The sequence below is a fragment of the Anopheles ziemanni genome, chromosome 2 (genome assembly GCF_943734765.1).
Source record: "Anopheles ziemanni chromosome 2, idAnoZiCoDA_A2_x.2, whole genome shotgun sequence".
Lineage (NCBI taxonomy): Eukaryota > Metazoa > Arthropoda > Insecta > Diptera > Culicidae > Anopheles > Anopheles ziemanni.
The window spans coordinates 72,636,886-72,657,516 of NC_080705.1; the positions used below are offsets into that span (position 1 = coordinate 72,636,886).

General features: G+C 44.7%; 1 protein-coding gene across 1 annotated transcript; it reads left to right on the forward strand.

Annotated features, from left to right (window-relative positions):
* The first annotated feature begins 374 nt into the window (after positions 1-374).
* Positions 375-6,530, forward strand: LOC131282985 (klaroid protein). The gene is made up of 6 exons (XM_058312543.1): positions 375-1,703; positions 1,781-1,987; positions 3,910-4,114; positions 4,151-5,661; positions 5,832-5,944; positions 6,312-6,530. Exons 1-6 carry the CDS (start codon positions 467-469, stop codon positions 6,519-6,521), a joined length of 3,483 nt encoding a protein of 1,160 aa, XP_058168526.1. The 5' UTR covers positions 375-466; the 3' UTR covers positions 6,522-6,530.
* Positions 6,531-20,631: the final 14,101 nt, after the last annotated feature.

The window sequence follows — 20,631 nt, forward strand, 5'->3', positions numbered from 1 at the left end:
TCCAGTTTTCCTGCCGGAACGAACGGAAGTACGGAACGTGTGAGTGCGTGTCAATGTGGGTAGGTGATCGTTGATCATTCATATGGTGTACTTTGAGTAATCCTGTGCGTATGTGACTGTTCAAGACGTGTACGGGATCATAAACCACTGGAGATATGTATGTTGTGTCTGAACAGGTACATAAGAAACGGGTGAATACCGATTGTGGTATGTAAACAACACTTCTTCATTTGAAGGTTTTCTGTACCCAAGTCTTCATGTCCGTACAACTTTGTTTACATTACTGTATGATTACATGACCTGGTTTCAACACGTTGCTTAATCATGCTTTCGTATTTTTCCACTTTCAGATGCGAAGCAGCGGTATAAAAGTTATAAAGAAAATTAAAAAAATCAAGAGAGCACAGTACCAACGACGGCTTAAACGCTTTTTCTTGGACCGGTCGAGCATCGTGACGGAAGAAAAATGTCCCAGCCGGAGAGCATCGGCGATGTCATAGAGACGCGGCGCCGTTCGCGCTCGAAAACTCCAATGATGAACCTGCGCGTCAGTTCTGATCGCGAGAATGGCGAGTCTTCCCCGGCCGGCAACAGGAAGGTCCGCAAAACGCCCACCGTTGAAGCGATCGACGAAAGCGACGAGCAGCCGTCCTCACAAAAATCATTAGCCGCTGCCGGCGGGCAACCCCGTTCAACGGCCATGCGTAAGACTCGTATCGTCACATCCGACTACTCGTCGGATGACGTTTCGCCGGATCGTGTGCAAAAGGCGTTGGCTGTCGTTCAGAAAATACAAAAGTCCGGGCAGCTATCACAGTCGGCCGTTACCACGACGACGACGCAGGTCACTAGAACTTTCGAGTCGAAAACGGTGTTGGTGCAGGGTCAGGGCGTCGATCAGCAGGAAAATGTGGTCTCCGTCAAAACCAGTAGCGCTGGCAATTCTTCCGCGGACAAGGAGTCTACGGTGGCAAAACAGGCCACAACGGAATCACCAAAGAAAGCCACCAGCTCACCATCGAAGCCGACTCCGCTAACCGGTGGAACTAAGCAGCAAGAGGAGGTGGTTTCCGTGGCAACCAGCAAGAAGACAAGTACAACCGTTGGGGCAAGCAAAGCAACCGTTGCTGGAGGTGCCGGTAGGATCTGTACCAGCACGCCGAAAAATGCCCAAACCTTTAAGGCAGCCACAGCGAAGATTGTCCTAACACCGGAGGAGCTACAGCAACATGCGGCCTACAAAGAGTACCTGGAAGCGGGCGAGTACTGGAACAAGTACCCGAAGACGGACTACACCTATTCGGAGCTGTCGCCGCATCGTCGCGAGGTTGCGCCTGGGCTAGTTGCGATGCCCAACATGTCCCGGCCTAGCCTGAACAAGCACGCCGAGCGGGTGCAGACGATGATCGAGCGTAATCCTACGCAGGAAGCGTTCATACGCCAACGGTACACATCCGCCCGAAGTAGTGGGATGTTTGTGCCCTCCGATCCGTACGATTCGACCGAGGAAGTGGACAGTTACCTGCGTCAGGGTAACCAACGGCACCAGCGTCAAACGATCGTGAACCAGCAGCAGTCGATCGTCAGCCGTTTCTTCCTGTCAATCGTTACGTTCTTCTTTACCTGCTTCGACTCCGTGCGTAGTGTCTTCCGGCGTCGCGACGAGGAGTACCAATACTACACACGCATCGAGGATGAGCGAGGTAGCAGTGCGTCAAAGGAAGGTCCAACTTTAAAACAGATAATTAATGGAATCCATTTTTATTGTACTTTTTTGTAGGCTTTTTTGCCCGCGCCTATAGTTTGGTTTCTTCATTTTTCATCAACGTGTTCAAGCGCATCTACCTGCTGATTTCTTCCGTGCTGTTTCTGGACGCCTGGCTGCTGCAGACGAGCGCAAGGAACGTGGAGCAACAGCAAGCTGGCCAACGAAAGCGTCGTTTTTTGCTGTTCTTGTTGGTTTTGCTCCCGTTTTTGCTGATCGGAGGTAAGTTATATTTACAATGCCCTAGCTATTCAAATACAAAATAGAACTAAAATATCGTTATACAACGTAGAGATGTTTTTATGAACATGGCAAAAAATTCTTATTAACCCTTAAAGGCACGTGATTTAACGAATTCGAAATAATACTTAAAAAGGGGGTATGCTGTGACTTTAAGGGTTAATAAGTGAAGGCAACCATTTGCGTACGTTTCTCCTCGGAATCCTTAGCTCAACCATAACCTTCTCTGCACTCCACAGGTACCATTCTCTACCTAGACCCTTCCGCACTGGAAACGGTTCGCGCCAGCCTTCCGTCGCGCTTACGTGACTTTGAACTTAAGCTACCGAATCTTCCCGCCATGCCGGAAATGCCAAACGTGCCCGAGCTTCCTGACGTCGCCACGGTCAAGCAGTACGTTGGCGAACGGTGGACCGATTTGTCCGACCTGAACAGCCAGTACCTTGATCAGATGAAGCTTTTTACGCAAAATTCGCTCGAAGCCATCCGCCAGCTGTGGGGCGGGGGCGATGCAGAACAAGAAACGAGTGCCTAATTACTGCGCCAACGCGGGCCGGCAATGATGGAGTATTCTTGTTTTTTCGTTTTTGTTTTTTTTTCTTCTTTCATTCACTTGTCGCCTAATTGTTTGCCATTTTATTCTGCACGTAATATGGTACATTTTTGTTAGATAAGTTTAGCGTAGCGTTACAATTGCGATCAAAACAGCAACCATGGATTGTGGGTGGATGTTGCAGAGTGTGCCATTCGTAAAATGGATACTCAATTTAGTTTCTTTTTTAAGTTCACGCATTCCTCCACCGATACATCACCTTCTGGAGCCCCCACCAAGACAATAGACATACACGAGCCGCGTTCTCTCTTTTAATATTATTCCTAAACGTGTCAGCCATATTACTAAACACCCACAATATTAATCTACATATAATAATGAAATGGTTTTAATAGTAACTACATTTTCCTTAAACTAAAAAGCTATGAAATACATGGCAATATGAAAGGATACAGAATGATAACGAGAACGGATAGAGGAACAGGATTCAGTTAATAGCTATCTTTTGTTTTAACGTCTGTTTGTCCCTTAAAGTTTGGCAATGTAAATGCACTTGAATTGTCATTAAACAATTTTGTTTTCTTCTCCACTGAAGTCAATTCCTCGTAAAAATATGTTCGTCCAAGAACTGGAAAACAAGTTTTAGATAGTTAAAATAAACATAATCTGGAAGCTTTTGGGCTCTCCAACAGCAGTAAGTTACGAGTCGTTCTTTTTTATTTATGTATACCGGCTTTTAAGAAATTGAAGAAAACGTAAATAACAAAACGAGTTCCCGATGACGGAACCTCTGCCATGCTGTTGCGTAGTGTAGTAGAGCTGCAGGTAAGCATCGTATTTCTTATGTTCGTACTTTGTGTTCCTTAACTTTCACAGTTACTCTATCGTGTTACTGTTTTCCTTTCTAGTATGAACACTGTTACTTTTTCTATCTTCATGTTGTATCTATGAATGTCCATCCTCTATCCTTCTCGATAACGCAGGTTAAACTTAAGCAATCCTATTTTAATCAAAGATGTATCCATATGTGTGCAGAGGTGGTTTTATGTTGCTGTTTTCCATTGTTTCTGTTTGGCAAAATTTCCGGCTGGCGAGAAGAATATTGACATAGTGTCATTGAATATCATTAAAAAGACAAACTTGAGATTTACGAGGGTTTAAGAGAAGGTTAGGGATTGGCTTTCAAGGTATCCATATCTGATTTCTAGTATCTTGTTTATTGTTCTACACTGGCGAACCACAGTATGCTGTGAAATATTTGATAGCATGTCACAGCTTTTATTACAGCTTACTATGGTTCACCAAAAAACACTAACAACAAACTAATTATTTTGTATGCGCTTGTTTTCAGCTTACCTACTGGCAGATGGGAAGGAAACAATCGTGCTTCCGGCTTCATCCCGCGCTACACTAGCCCTATCGTCCCTTTCCCGGATCCTTCCATCAGGCATCGATCGGAGTATGGAATGGGACGGAATAAAATCGTTCTATCGTTCCGTGGCGAATGTCACCGCAATTCCGGTATGGATGGAATCCGTGCGGTCGTTAGTACCATCGTTTGGCTGGCTAACGGTATTCTCCTGGCCCTGGAGTTGGTCTTGGTGGTGGTGGCCTCGAAGTGGCGGTACCAACGACCATGAATCGTTCCGTTCGACGCTCCAGCGAACACTCAGTGCGGAAGAGTACGATGCCCTGATGCGTCATATTGACGTGTATATCGATGGTTTGATGGAGCAAAAGTACGCGTCCCGAGTGGAAGCGGTGGAACGGGAGCAGGAAAGGATGAAGGCATCACCAACAACGGGGTCACTTGCGCCTGAACTAACCGTACACGTGGCGAACGTTATCGAGAAAAGTTTGAAACAGTACAACTACCACCTTACGGATGCCGATGTGGATCTTGTGGCGGAGAAAGTTCGTCTCGTGCTGGAAGCAACTCATCCACTATTGTTCACACGACAATCAGAGAAAATTGTTGAACAGCAGGAGAAGGATGCCGGAGGGAAGGTAGTACTGAGCAAGGAATATCTAACCGAAATTCAGCGGCTAGTGGAGCAGCAGATTACGGTGCACAACAATCATTATGTCATCACTGGGTCACAACTCGAAGAGCTTCTCACGCGGATACTTTCATCCGATCGGTTACTCGCCTTGATCGACGCACGAGCTACAGTCAACGGGGAACGCATGGTCAAGGAATTCCAGGCGACAGCGTCGGTTGTGGATCAACAACGGCGCGATGCATTGGTGGACGATTTGCGCAAAGAACTGAACGATATTAAGGCACACTTTAGTGAGCAACTGTTGAGCAGTAGCGTTCAATGGGAAGCAAGGTTAGAGGCGCTTAAGGCAAACCAAGGGCAGCTCGGTGATCAACTACGTGCCTATCGGTTAGAGCACAACGAACTCTACCAAAAGCTGCTGGCCGATATCGACGGCCGGTTGACCGCTTTGCGTCAAGAGCGCTACGAAGGAGTGAACAGTGCGGTCCGAGAGCACATCATCACCATCTTGGGGCTGAACGTGAAGCAGGACATCGGGGACGGGGATTTGCGGGCGTGGATTAGCGGGCTGTTTGTGGCACGGGACGATCTCGAGCGGCGGTTGGAGGAAATTCAGGCGAAGGTTGGCATGGATGTTCGTGAAGAGATCGAAAGAACCGCGGGTCGGTTGATGAAAGAAATCGGTGAAAAGATGCGCGAAGAGATGTTGCTCCGATTGGACGAGGTACGGAAAGAAGTGTCGGATACAAAGAGCACTGCAACGGACGCGGTGGAAAGTAAATCCACCGGAGCGGAAGAGGGTGGTACAGACTCGAGGAAATCGTCGTCAACGCTTACCGAGGACGACGTGAAGCGGATCGTGCGTGACGCTTTAACCGTGTACGATGCCGACAAGACCGGCATGGTGGATTATGCTCTCGAATCGGCCGGCGGGCAGGTGCTGTCGACTCGTTGCACCGAGAACTATCAGGCCAGCTCGGCCGAGTTTCGGATATTTGGCATTCCCATCTGGTACCCATCCAATACGCCCCGGACCGTCATTTCACCCACCATGGAACCGGGCCAGTGCTGGGCGTTCCAAGGGTTTCCCGGGTATCTGGGTGAGTTTCGGGAGCGACAAGAAATTTCCATTTTCATCTAGTTTAACTTAGATCCATTTTCGCTATAGTTTTTCTCTCCGTTCCATCCATTCCCCGTTTATTTCCCAATTGATTAAGCCTCTCTCTGTTTTCGTTTTTCGTGCCATTCACACTGTTCTTTCTATTTCTAGTCATACAATTAAATACCGAGATAATCGTGACTGGTTTCACGCTGGAGCATATTTCCAAACTGCTTGTTGCGAACGGATCTATTAGCTCTGCCCCGAAGCACTTCACGGTTTGGGTAGGTTTTATTCGTCTTTTTTATCTACGGTTGATGGTGTTGCCTTTTGTTTTGAGTATTTTATTTCTTTATAAACATCTATATAACTTTTTTTAAATGTCTTTAAATACCTTAACAATTTACAATTGCTCGTAATAATTCATCGCGATAAAATACCGTAGAAATGGTCCAACTATCGTAACGGCGTTTCGATGAGATGTTTTGATAATCCAATCCTTTGCTGTGAAAGTGTTCCCATCCTGCGTAACTAAATGCATGCCATGTAAACTGTAGCGACGTTTTCAATTAAATAATAGTTAATTGTTTTCTTACCGGCAACATAACCAATTTTTGTTTCTCTCCTGCCCTGGACGCACACAAAACATAGGGACTGCAAGAACTAAACGACCCCGATCCGATTCTGCTGGGTAGCTACGAGTACCTGGACAAACTGGGTAGCAGCGTGCAGTATTTCCCGGTGCAGAACAAGGACTGGAGCCAACCGCTTCAGATCGTGGAGCTGCGTATCGAGACCAACCATGGTAACATTCGCTACACCTGTCTGTACCGGTTTCGAGTGCACGGCGAGAAGGTGTAGGCAGAAAGGGGTGTTTTGCTTGCTATTTCTTCACCACACTAAGTCACCGGCAGCTAGAATATCGGCCAGCAGCCAGCCCCAGCCTCCGCCCCACCTTCTAACCAAGAGGTCCTGGAACAGCGGTATGCAGCCGGCCTGCCGTTTGTTAAGCTGATTGCGTTAGTTTTAAAAATATTGTATGTATTTATTCTCCGATTATGATGAGAATTTTTAACTCTGTTTGTTTAATACGTAATTTTCTGTTGCGGTAAGTCTTATTGTAAATGTGTTTTGTCCGGTACCAGCTGGAATGAGCAGTGTTTGTTTTAATATTAATTTACTTAGTTATATTGTGATATTCAAGTATCACAGTTTCGTGTAACAGCCCCATCAATCATACCATTGATTATATTTTACATAACCTTAGTTTTCTTGTTAAACAATAAGCTCTCAATGCAAAACAAAACAAAAACAACTTACCCTTTTCCTTTGTTATTGTTTTCCTTCTTTTCTGTTACAAAAGCTCATTTTTCTTACCAAAAGTAATGAAACCGTAATGTTTCTGTACAGCTTTTTTTTTACTAGTTTTCACTAACCAAAGGTATTTTTCATAACGATGTAAGAACTAACAAAATGGATCAAGTTTTTCGCAAATCTAACAAATATTAACACATTTCATCCGAGACCTACGTTAGGTAAACATAAACTACTAATATTGGTCTGGACCTTATCCATTCTTTTTTTTTTAACATATATCCTCGCAGGGGTTGTCTACACTTTATGTTGAGGATTTCTCTCGTTAGCTCTTGTATACTGCCCTACTGTGTGTTTGTCCATTTATGTAAACTGTGTTAAAGTACGTTTAGTTTCTATCGGTAGAGACAAACGAGGCCTAACGAAAGTGTGAAGCAAAACGTAAACCAGAGATGCCTTAGGATTGCTGCTTAAAAACATAATGCTTAATACAAACGATTGTAATGTCCTATAGATGATAGAAAACATAGATTTTCGGTCATATTAATCAGTTTTCCCTTCAAAATGCTAGTTTCTCACGTTTGTTTAGGTTATAACTTAGGTTCTCCCATCTAAACTCAATAATTTTGGCGAAAATAATTAAACGTAGATATTAAACATTTGGTCCATTCCTGATAGCAAAAGACTCCGTTTAGTTTTCCAAAAGTTCCACAGTCTTAAGAGAGAGGTAGGGAGCAATATTTGTACGTAGTTTTTTTTAAACAATAAAGATTAATACTTGTAGAAAAGATATTAGTACAAACATCATGTCAACAGAAATGTTTAAAGATATTGTTTGAATTGGTTTTATAAACTTGTCCGTTTGGTTAACTCAAGATTTTAATTTAAGTCGTTTGCAATAAAATTAAAGCACAATCTAAACACGACAAAAATGTACTAGAAACAAAATGTAGCCATCCGCAAGTCGTTCAGTAACCTATCCGTGGATCTGTGTTTTTATTTCATTTCTAGCTTTAAGAGAACACTGCAAACATGGGAAATGTATGGCAATTTCTTTCCGAACGGTAAATTTTTAAAGTGTAGTATTTTTTTTTCCATCGCGACCGGAAAATGAATTACAGTAAACTAGCTAAAAATAAACAAAAAAAACTTAAAAGGACAGCAATACCTCCGGTCGGTCTTTGGTGGCAACAATTAAATACATCCGTTGGCCATCGTCAAGACTTGAAACGCACCAAGACAGCGCACCAACTTCACCACCGTACGACGGGCATATGTTTCCCAAGGCTTCCGGTGAGCTGAGTTCTTTCTATTTGCAACAAACTCTTACCGTGATCACCTGTTCTTTCGGTCTTGTTTGTGCTGCTCGGTGCTGGTCTTCCCTACTTGGTGGGTGTGCGCTTATCAACATTGTTTTTCCTAGCAACTTTCTGTTCTGTTTTCTCCTTGCTTTTCAAATAAAAGAACCGGAGGCGAACGTAAACCTAACCAGCAACAGCGAACTGGGCGCGAGTTCGGAGTAGCGTACTTCCAGTGCAAAGTTCAAAGGGAACGGAGCCTGCAGAGGTTCAAGTTTTCTTCGACTTGCTGTCGCAACGGTAGCGAAAAAAAGTCGAGAAAAGTTCTGCCCACAGAGAGAAACTGATGGAATGTTTCCAGCGGCCAGTTGAAGCTGGATTTAGTGTTTGAATTTCTAGTTTAAGGATTGTTTTCCCCCCGAAGGTTTTACAATGGATAGTCATTTCTTGCTTCTAATCCACTCTAATGATGATTAAAGTTCATGCTACACACATTTTGTGGCATTTAATTTTGTTTTCGTTATTGTTTTAGCTGGTGAAAATATTTTATTTTATTGTCATCGAAGCTGGGCTGCGCGATTTGACTAGCTTGACGAGCAACCAATTAGCTGTTTCGGATGGAGCTTTATATAACCAAGACTATTCAGACGTTAGGTAAGTACGATTATTTTCTATTTTTTAAATTCATTGTGAAAGGATGCTCTCAGCTGTTGATACAAACCTTTTAAATTCTCCCCGTCAACACGATGATTCTCTAAGCCAAACCAAGAAGCGACACTCCAGAGGGACAAAGAAAAAAAAAGTACGAATTATGCAAACTAAATGACGACGGCCAAAGCAAATACGGAAAAAACAACCCGTGCTCAAAGTGAATCCCTGATATGCGTCGTTCCATGTCGTCGGGGGTCGGAGTCGGATTATCCTCGGGGGCACTTGAACGGGAGTAATTGCAGTCTGGAGCCGAAGGACCGAAGGACTGCACAGGACGAAGGGGGCAATTTGCATTGCATTTCATTTCCCCTCCCCGCGTGCGCGGGAAGAGCGCGTGAGTGGAAAAGGAGAAAAAAACGTAAGCTTTTACTTGACATTCCAACGGACCACAATCCCGGACGACGCGGTGCATATGCAATATGCGCAAGCGGAGCAAGCGAGCTGCAAGTTAATTTGTGACCCGTATGGTTCTTGACGGCTCGGGGTGAGCGGGAAGATGACGGGGGGAAATCCGAGGCATTTCATTTCATTTCCTTTTTTCGGGGGAAAGAAAGTGTCAAAGAAACGCCGGCCACCGGCGTTATGGTGCTGGCCGGGAGAATGGTGGTGAGAATGGGAAATGAGTTCCATTCCGCCAAGTGGTAACCGCGTGCCCAAACTTTGTGAAGTGGCAAAAGGGGAGCAAGAAGGCACTGAAGAAGCGTTTGAGTGTAAAATGAATCTTTCATTATTCAAATGCTTCAGACGATTAGCCTTGGAATCAGCAGGAAGAGAGCTGCTTTAGGCTGGTGTCCGGTGGTGAGCGGCTGGGGACTGATGGAGAATCTGGCGCGAGATTTTCCTTTTCCGTCCGAGAAGTTCAGGAATTTGTGGTGTAGGGGAAGGGAGGGGGGCCTTCAGGAATATTTCACTTACAGCCACCAAGCTTCGTAGTTTGATGGCGGTTTTTTCAACAAAACACTTCTGATAAACTTGACAACAGCCATTCGCAGTAAATTAATTTGTATGCGTTGAAATTCACACGTTTTACTTTGTACTGACTTGTTTTACATTGTAAATAAAATCATTTTACATTAAATAAAAGGTATGCTAAGATAAAAGGTAGTTTCACGGATGTAGTTACACATACAAGCAATTGTTGAAAAACAGAAAATGTTGTGTACTGGAAAAAAGAGCATTGAGCATATTTTCTTTTAGTACTGATTTTTTTAACACGTTTGTGCTAGTTAAATTTCTTCTTAATTTTTCTTAATTTAACTTTTCCTTAAAATCCTAATCAATCAATGATCCTGATATTTTTTAAAGACTTGTTTTTCAATGTGCAAGCTACAAACACTTCAGTTACATTCTACGCATAATGTTTAAGTACTTTTGTAACTTAAGGAACATTTTGTAGATTAGTTTCCTTCCTGTTAGTCACATCGGTTGGTCATTCTACATTTGGCGGATGATATTCTGCAAACTAATAATGTAAATTAATTTTAATATTACAATGAAATAAATAGAATGTTCTTAAGTTGGTTGGTAGATACTCAAAAATATAGCCTGTTAACATTTGCGGGTCATTTCGGCTACCTCGGCTATCGCAAGGTATTCAACCGATATCAGTGGTTGAAGTGATTAAGAAATTGATATTTTCGAAGCTGCCAGACGGACATCGTTATCCCTTTGAGGATTTTATAAATATAGCTGCCCCCATAATCGAACCCTCCAAGCCTAGGAGAAAAATGAGCGGAACAAAGATAATTTCACGCCGTGTCCCCCCCCCTTCCCATCGCAGGCTCGTTTCAAAGCCCGGCGGAACGGGAAAAAGTGTAACGAAATATGCATAAAACCGAAATGAAATATTCATTTTCGCAAACAACGTTGTGCCAGCGTGGCCTAGCGTTAAAGCCAATGATGTTGCCAATGATGGTAAAGGATAATGTTAGTGTGTTGTAACAAACAGAAATAAAGATCATCGTAACGCGGCGGTGCAGGGAAAACGGACGAATCTGATGGCAAGAAGATTGCTTATCTTCGCGTGAAGAAGAATCGGAAAACCTACCGCGCCGAAACCTGGCTCACGGAATATGTCTACGTGGGATGACGAAATGGAAAATCATATCTATCGTGTTCCACCCGAACGCATCGCGCGCCAGTGGTGGGTTTTGTGTGGTTCTACATTTCGGCAAGGACCTCGAACTTCTTGTGCGGGAAATGAAGCGAAATCAATTCAAATGCCAGCCATAACAGATGGTTCGTTTATCGTGGTGAGGTTAATGCAGTGAAGTCGAAGGATCAGGTTACTGTTTGGGACTGGACGAGCCATAAGCTAGAATTTATGTTATTTGCCGTGAGATGGACTGATTGAATCGAAAAATTTCTCTTCGATTTTCGGGCATCATTTATCAACTATCAAATACTCGTTTTAAAACGCTCCCTTTTCAACCGTGCCCTTTGTTATCCTTCCGTAGAGTGTTGGCATTTCATGAATTCAAATTAGTATCCGTCGGGTGGCATTGTTCAACACCTCCCAACTCAGTCGCGAACGAGCGTGAAGGCAAAAGGGGACGCTAGGGTAGAGGGGTATCATCAATTAATGCTAATATAATTGCCCCCGCGACCGGCGGGAGCTTGGGGGATGTTGATTGGCGGAATCCTCCCCCATTGGGGGTGGAGAAAAGCCCTGGGAAATGGCTTCCTACTCTTCGGTGGAGTTAAATTCCTTTACACAAGTATTGGCGTGCCCTTTGGAAGCTAAAGAAAACTGCTTGTAGTGAGATGAATAAAGTAATTTTCCCTCACAGTGGAAATGGCTCCTTAAATGACTTGTATTTGGTTGAATTTTCACACCTAGAGGACTAGTTCGGAAGGATTTTGTGGTCCTTTTGGATTTGCTGGTTATCAGTGGGCCACAACGGTCGTACGAGGATTGGCCTTCGGAAGAGATTTCCCCATTTTCCGACCCAACGAAGACGAAGCGGCGCTCGCGTACCTGTGCCGCTGTTGTTCCCGCAGTCGAGCGGCCGCAAAGTTAGGAAGACATAACTTTCCGGCATGTCCTTTAGTCCTAGGGGGCAGGGGGCCGAGATCGGGGGATATTTTTTTACAGAGAATTTATCTCGTTCTCTCTCTCGTACGCTGCTCTCTGTTGATAAAACATAAACCCGCTGTATTCGTTACAACCGGGAACAACCTCTTGAGCGGTCGAGTGGAGAAAGGCAAACATTGCGGATGTGTTTGTTGCTTGTTTTGTATCGATTTTTTCCCATTTTCCCAGCGGCGAAAGAGAATCCTCTCGCTCTCTTTCAAGAGAAGAAAGAGCGAGCGTGTTCGTTTTCCCAACGAAGGAAAACTTCACGCAAGAAGGGGGCTGTATTCTCACCGACACATGTACACTTGATTATCGAACATGGGAAAATAAGGAAAAACACCTACCAACAACCATTAGGACAAGGTGTGCATGTGTTTGTGTGGGTTGGTAGGTTTTTCTTTTTCACATTGGGGATCACAGTGGACATGGGGTATATTTTTTAACGATTTAAAAAAATATTTGAACGTTAAAAAAAAATATAGAAAGCTTAAGAAAAGTACCTTTTTAAAATTAAGAAAACTAGAACACGAAACATCATTTTTCAATAAGATGTGACAGAAGGCTATTAGCCACCTAGACTTGTTTAAATAAGGTTACTTTGTACATTTATGGTTCATTTTTTATCAATATTTTGATAACTGTAACCCCTCGCACTCCATCAGTCAAACAAGAGATTCGTTTTGATTCGCGGATTTGGTTGGTCCACGGTGTGCAAGGACCTTAACCTTTTGTCTCCAGGAATTCTTCCATCAGGACGGCCGTAGTAGGGTGAGCAATACAGCAATACTGCGCTGGTGTTCGTGGCAGCAATTCACGTGTAAACAATCGACCCCGTACACCACTACACAAGCGAAAAGGGAAAGGTTTGATATCCGCGCTATCTTGGCGGAGAGTGAAAATGTTGATCCTCCGTCGTAACGACGAAGGTTTTTCTCGCTCTCTTCCTGCTGTTCCTGTTTTCCGACCCACCTCCTCCCTCGCTTCGTTTTTCAGCTCTCTCCCACACCTGAGGAGTTTTTTTTCGTTTGATTTTCTCTATCTCACATGCACCGCGGACTTGAAACATGTTTTGTAGATCGCATCGCAATGTAAACAAAAAAAAAAACAAGGCGCTGTGTATATCTAATCGCCCCAACAGACACACGCGTCTTGCAGGGGGTCTGGTAGTAATTTTTCGTGGTGAGAAAGTCTCCCCGACGGCCGCTCTCTTGCCCTCTTGTGTCGCTGCCGGAATCGATTCCGAGAAAACGGTGGTCGTCGAGCCAGCTGTCAACGGGTGACGTGCGCGTTTGCTCTCGCAGTATCGTTTCGCGTTCGGTCGCGTCGGTTTCGCGTCCGGTCCGGTCTTCAGGGACTATCGCTCCGCGCAAGCGGTGACGGAATTCGGAGCAGAACATCCGTGCCCGTGACACAAGGGATTCCCTCGGTGGCCCTCGAGGTCACCCTTTCCAGCTTTCCACCCCTTCCAGCGGTGTTCCTACGGTTCCAGCGTTCGGTCTGCCCCCGTGGAAGCCCGTGTCGACGGTGTGCAAGGATACAAAGTGTCGTAAAGGAGGAGACAGCTTGGACGCAGCAGTGTGCGTGCTGATAGCTTGCGTAGTGCGGGTCGGTGTGTGCGTGCGCGTCGCCTACTTTTATCTACCGTCGCCTGCGTGCGAGCGATCGAACCGGAAAGCGCGAATGAAAGGTGAATAAAGCGAAAACACACAGGTTAGCCTCGTTTTTCATCGGTTTGTTTGTGCGGTGTGACACGATTGTGACACGGAAAAGGGACGGCACGGGGATGTGTGTCTCGTGCGTTTTCTTGATATTGGGGTTGGAGTTTTTTTTGTGTTATTCTAGTTTTCCCTTCCGAGAGGTGCTGTCATCTTTGGGTCGACGCAAATTTTCATCGCAAATGTGGCGCCACACACATACGCACGCTTCTTCTGTTTAGCTTTTCCGCACATCATATTTCCTCGGCTTGGCGGTTGTGACCGCAGGGGCGCACAGTTTGCTCCACAAGATACATTGAAGATGGACCATTTTATGGTTTTATATTGTTACCCCACCGTTTTGTATGTTTATTTGTGAGCCGTTTTGTGTCGTCCGTGGCGCTGTGGATATAACGATACATACATCACATCGTACGCGTTTGCCCCCAACATTGCTACACGCTTATCTAAACAGAGTCACACACACATACACACAGACACACGCACGCATGATTGTGTTTTGTCCACCCAGTCGAGCGCAACGGAACGGAAACTCGCCACGGTTGGAGAAAAGAAATTTTCACTTCATTAGACAACACCCGGTTGGGGCTTCCGGTGGCGGAAAAACTCGGTGGAAAAGCAACGGAACAAAAATGAGAAAAACAGGAACCTTTTCAAACCCAACCGCAAACGGCAACCGAAATGCCATTCCGTCGCCCTTTCGCGCTCTCCCGAAGATAACCGCAAGCAACCCCCTCGCTCTCCTCCAAGCTTTGCGACCAAATAGCCGAAGGATATGAGGCAAAACACCGAATGACTGGCGGGTCGGGAAGTAAAGCCCTGAACGTTTGGAAAAACTGAACGTTTGGACATGATGCGTACGATGAACGATGGGAAAATCGGCTACGGCTACGCCGGAGGAAAAACAAGCCGCAGCCGATTATTCACAACAAGAAAAGGAAAATGAAAAATGCATGTGAGCTCCGATGCGTGTGTGTACGAATGGCGAGAGTCCGAGTGCGCCGGAATGTGGAGGATTACAAAAACGAAAAAAAAAACTGGACATTCAGTGAGAAACGTCGAAGTCTGCATCCTCTCGTATACCATCGTGGTGGTAATACGCATGGACAGAATGGTGGAAAATAAAAAATGAAATCGCACATAAATTTGTAATCGTTTTAGTTTTTCCATCTGTTCAGGCATTCCATTTTATAAGTTGGGATCAACGAAAAGTAACCTTTTCATATGCAGTTCTTTGAGATGAAGTAGACCATCATCGCAAGGATTCGTTTCATTTGGGGAACAGGCGTACGGCACTTTTCCTCCACAAGAGCAAGGCCGATCTTTCGGTTACTGCTTTCCAAGGAAAGTTTTCTCGAAGTCGAAAGAGAAATACGTTTGATTGCACGATGCGAGAGAAATGCGAGCGGATAATTGTGGTAGCGCGGGAGCGAAAGAGCGAGCAAGGAAGAGCGTGTAAAAAAGGCAGCAGCAAAGGATATTCTAACTGTGATTTTCCGACGGAAGGACATCTGCCGTACAGTTTTCGAAGTTGATCGTGCATGAAAACAAGCGCAGCCTAGTGAATAAGAGGAGTAGGCTTATCTCACTCGGCAAGGATATGGCATAGGGCTACTGTGTGTCTCCCTTATGTGTGTATGTTTGTGATTTCATCCCGATGCTGTTCCATACGTAGAGCGTGCAGAAGAAAGTGAAGGTGAAACGAAGCGCAAAATCCAAGTGGAAAACCGGGCCCTAGGTTGGTTGAAGCACACGTTGGACACGTTTGTGGTACGGGCTTAGTGCGTGCGGGCGTGTGTCTATGTGTGTGTATGTTGTGCGTATCAACTTTCTGTACGGTTCAGAAGGAGGTTCAAGTGCCGGAAAAATCGACACCGCACGCCGGGCTCGTTGCGGAAAGGCGGGTGAAATTGTACGATTGTGCGGAAAAGGCTCACGTCGGGCGAAGTTGGAAAATTTCGCTACCTGGCCAAGTGTAAATATTGCAGACAAATCCCGTGATTGCGGAAGGATTGTGCAACGATGTCGGGTGGCGTTCACGTCTTCTAGACTTGTACTTCCTAGAAATCTCTGTCGAATACGAAATGTCATCCCAGTGTGCCATTCCTGTGACATTTCAGTTGTACAGTGTCTAGGAACTTGGTCCTTTGCTTGGATGATTTTTCACATTTCTGGCGTGATCTCGTGCGGATGTATTTGTGCATTGTTCATAGCAAAGTTGTATCAGTTTATGCTGCAGCATTTATTAGTTTGCTTCTATAGAATTGGTTCCATAGGGTATTGGATGTTACGAAAGAATTTCGATAGTATTAAATGCAAGGTATGGCAATTGAAACAATCTCTAAAAAGTCAAAAACTAGAGGTGAAAGAAGCCACCCGGCTCAAAGCCTCTATAAAATATATATACTACTACTACTCTAAAGAGTCAAAGTAGGTTAATGTCGAGGTAACTAAGGTAACAAATGGCAGCAAACCAAAGAGTGTGTTAGATGGTCAACAAAGTGTGAAACTAGTCTCCTGCTTTAGTTAAACTCAGCCTTTCAACTGAGGTTACTGGAAAATAAGGGTACGATGGTGAGTTTGTGTCCGTTTCCTGATAAGAAATACCATCCTCACGTGCCTCAAGTGCGGCTTTCTACGTCGATGCATTCGCGAAGGTGTCAGCTATTATCAACCACTAAGCCACAGCACGGTCCGATTTGACGCATCGCATTCAACGCGACGAGTCGACTTCTTCTTCGAAAAGCAGACCAGAATTTATCGCCAACCCGGATTTATCCTGCTCCAAGTAGGCCGCAACCGAGACGAGAGGTAAGTAAAACCCCGTAACCAAACCGCTATCAGCTTCGCTTTGGCGTGTCTGTCGACCGAATGTGTCGATAAGCTCGCGACGGTGAAGATTTGACGGGATTTTGCTTGTCGATCCAAACACACCACATCGGCAGGAGTAGCCTCAAAGTCCCCCACGGCGTAATGTGACCCTTTTCTCGCGCAAACCAGCAAAGAAGCCCTCCGCGAAATGAAACCGAACGGCCACTAAATCCGCTGACAGTACAGTATTTATTTGGTGGTTTCGAAATTTGTTTACCAGCACCAACTCTTGGGGAGTGCGAAACGCCTCGTACGGTCGGATTCCTCCGGGCTTACGCTTAGTCACGCGAATTATATGTTCCGGTAGCGACTTGCGCCATTGCGGTGCGAGAAGGGTGAAATTTTGAAAAGTCAACCACAAATGATTCGGATCAAATCAAATAAGATTCCCACACGGTGGACCGGTAGCGGGGTGAAAAGTTGATTGAAATTGTGCTTGCTCAAATGTTTACTTTCGGAATCGATATTACCTTAGGCCGGGGGGAAACCAATGGTGTCGAGGCGGTGCAACTTTTCCAGAACTCAAAGGTTACGATTCAAATAATTGTATATTTCTAGCTTTCTTGGTCGTGATGTCGCAATTCGCTTGAATTCGGTACTGCGTTACCAAATATTGAGAGGTTTCTATGTAGGAGAAGAACTTACAAGAATCATGATGTAGTATAGTCTGGCGTAATAAACATGCAGGCTTTTAAATTGATTTATACCTGCAATATATTATAACAAAATGCTAACACATGTTTGACACACGCACTTACATGATTGTATAAAACAAAGACAATGTTTACCATTATGCTGTTGTAACATTGAAGTAAAGCATAAACTTGTGGCATTACTTTTGGTTCATTTACTACAATTACTTTTTTATTCATATTACAGTCCATCGAACCATTCGTTGTGGCCTTTTTGAGCTCGATATACTAGGATTTCCATCTTCTGAATAGAGTGTTGCAAATCAGGCCCCCTATATTGGTAAATGGTTTTCTACGTTTGTCTAGAGAAACGATCAATAGTAAGTCACGGTGTCCGCGACAGCCAAGCGATAGCGCCGGTTGGAAAATCGGCCCATGAGCGCCGGGGCTCACCACCTCGACGGCGTGGGTTCGAATCCCAACCGAGACCGGACCCTCCCCTGTACGAGAGGACTGACTATCCACGTACAACAGGGAAACAAGTCTCGTAAGCCCTTAACGGGCAGGCATGACCAAGAGGTCGTTACGCCAAAAAGAAGAAGAAGAAGTAAGTCACGAAGACTACAGTTTGGTTAGAAAATTAATTCCGTGGTCTATAAAAATAAGAACAAAATGATCAAGAAAACATACGATCAAGATAACAAACAATACAGAAAATATGTGTTGGCTAGTTTTGAAAATATGAATTATCTTGTACTTGTATATCCAATTTTCCTAAGCATCTCTACATTCCTGTAGGTCTACCTACATGGTCCTTAAGCATTTACGTAATAAAACATTTACGTCAGTTTTAATTGTTAGAGCACTGGGTACCTTTGAGTTAAGTTTATTGCAGTTCACTTCGTTTTGATATGCATTATATACTCACTCTTCTTCTTGATAGTTTATGCCAGATACTAAACAATGCTTTAAAATACTTTTGAATCATTCTTGAATGGAAAAGCTGTTTCACTGTTCAGGAAAGTAATCGAATTTTAAATTCATCCAATACATTTTCAAGATTGATAGGTTTTTGAGTTTATTGCGTCTACTGGCATTAAACATGGTAATAGAAATAAGTATTACACCCCGCTTAGGCGCGTGCAGCTTTGGGAATTAGAAATGTCACCCATTTTCTAGCAGCTTTAGCCGGCTTTTCACATTGGGATCGATACCCTCATCTTGCACAATTAAATGGGGTGCAATATGTAAAATTGCACATCGTTATTGACAAATCTCCCCTCCAGAAGCCCTGGGAGGCGAACGAGAAATCGATCTGAGAATAAAAGATTTTTCTCTTGTATTGAGTATCATTGCGGAATCCAATTTGCGCAACCACCCTCCCCCATGGAGCCCTTCCGATGGTTCGATGCAATGGTGGTCTCTAGCGGGCTTCGGTAACTCGATGCCGCACGGATGAGTGAGGATAAAATCAAATCTATATTTTTATCCTCCTTAAAGGTCCGGCACCATCCGTGGCTTCCCTCGTACCTTCCCCGAACTGTGCGAATCGGACGTGGCCACATTGTGTAAATAATCTTCCCTTCGCTTTGCAAACAACTATGAACTGCTGTCGCCTGGCCGCAGTTGGACTTCGGCTGATCCGATCGGAACTTTTGCATCGATCCGACTCCCGCTCGGCAGGGATTAAGTTACTCCGGTTGCCAATTTCAAGAGTGTCCTCCATTTGGGAACGTGAGACTACTGCGGCGTGTGGGAGGTGTGGATGTTCTTTCATGGAAAAGTTCAGTCGGAAAATGCAAATCTCCTCATTCCGGCCCTAATGCTCCCTGAACCTTTACTTCTGCCCTCAAACGTTCACTCTACTGTCCCCTGGTGATCGTCCTTGGAGCCGTCGGTCGTTGTTTCTCTGCATGCATAATTGAATTATGGCTGTAACGTTATACATTCGCACGACACTCCAGCACATCACAGCCGGGTCCCTGTGTTTGTGTTTGTGCGAGTGCGGTGCATCCTTCTTTTAGCAGCCGGGCTCCTCCTCAACAACTCCAATTGACCTTCGTGAGCCTGATGTGCTCCAAGTTCTAATCCTCCTCCATTTGCAAAGGACCCCCCGAGGTAGACAATCATCCCAACCCTGCCACAAGGGTTGATGGTGCTGAACGAATGTGTGAGTAAAAATATAGCAACAACAAAATACCTCCCTTGGTTTTCTTCTTCCACCCTCGCTCGGAGCCATCCTGTTGTCCTATCGGGTTATATCCGCTCTAATTAAATTATTGGGGTTGCTGCTGAAATTTCATCACTTTGCCGCACGCTTCGGTGACTGCTGGTTTGTGTCTGTTTGCGCGTGAACAGGGCGCTCCAGCCCACGTGGGAGCCTTTGGGAGGTATTTTTCGGAACGGAAGCAGAGCCACCGAGCCCTTAAGGCTCTGTTGTTGTAAGTTCGTTATGAGAACCGATTGCTTTCCGGGCGCATAAATCAGCACCTCGGAATGAAAGGTGTACCATCCATTTTTGCATAAGGAGCTGCTACCAGAGCAGTGGGAAGGAAGGCAAAACGGATATTCTCAGCTCAGGATGGCAGAATAAATCGAACAAATTATCCTCGGATGGTAGTTTGCGTCCGGCCCGGGGAGTTTCTTGGCTTGGATTGTTAGAATGTAATCAAAATACTTATGTTTGGCTATACTTTCCTGTGATACCGGTGATGATCTGTTATAAGTATGAAGTTTTCTATACTTTTGTGCTTGTACTTTTGTCGCGACGGTTCTACTTACATTTTGCAGGGGGGTTTCTTTTTGAGATAATGATTATTATTCGTAGTAATCTCCACCAACTGGATACCTTGGTACGGTTGGAAAATTAGTCCTTTAAAGGGAAAGATTTATGGCAATGATTAGAATGTTTTTCTCTCTTAATATCTGAAGTTCGTCTTAAATGTTCCCATATTTATGAGTTACCTTGACACAAATGCTAGGCAAGCTAATTACAGAATAACCTAATGAAACCTGCAGGGCAATAATTAGTTCCGTTTGGACGTAGGCTGACATACTCTCCCAACTGTCTATTGTCTTTTCTTCCATAAACGGGACATTACCTTCTTGAAGACTTCATTCTTATCGCCCATTTGACAATTTGGACTTCACCCGAGGGTGTTGTGAAATGCAACTGCTAGCTCTTAGCTCCTGGTGAAGGTTTGCATGGGCCAGAACATCAACATCCTCCTCCAGCGCACTGGGCCTTCGGGCGATACCACTCAAGGACTAAACTGTTCCACTCCAAACAAAACCTCATTTCTCGTAGGTCGAGTGGTAATCATGAAGACACTCCTGGCGAAAGCAGAGCACAGA

Bases quoted from the DNA above. Each gene is read 5' to 3' on its own strand.
- LOC131282985 (XM_058312543.1), top strand. From the start codon at position 467: ATGTCCCAGCCGGAGAGCATCGGCGATGTCATAGAGACGCGGCGCCGT. The intron at 4,115-4,150 runs GTTTGGCTGGCT...CTGGCCCTGGAG, and splicing joins GTGCGGTCGTTAGTACCATC to TTGGTCTTGGTGGTGGTGGC. The intron at 5,945-6,311 runs GTAGGTTTTATT...CACAAAACATAG, and splicing joins CGAAGCACTTCACGGTTTGG to GGACTGCAAGAACTAAACGA.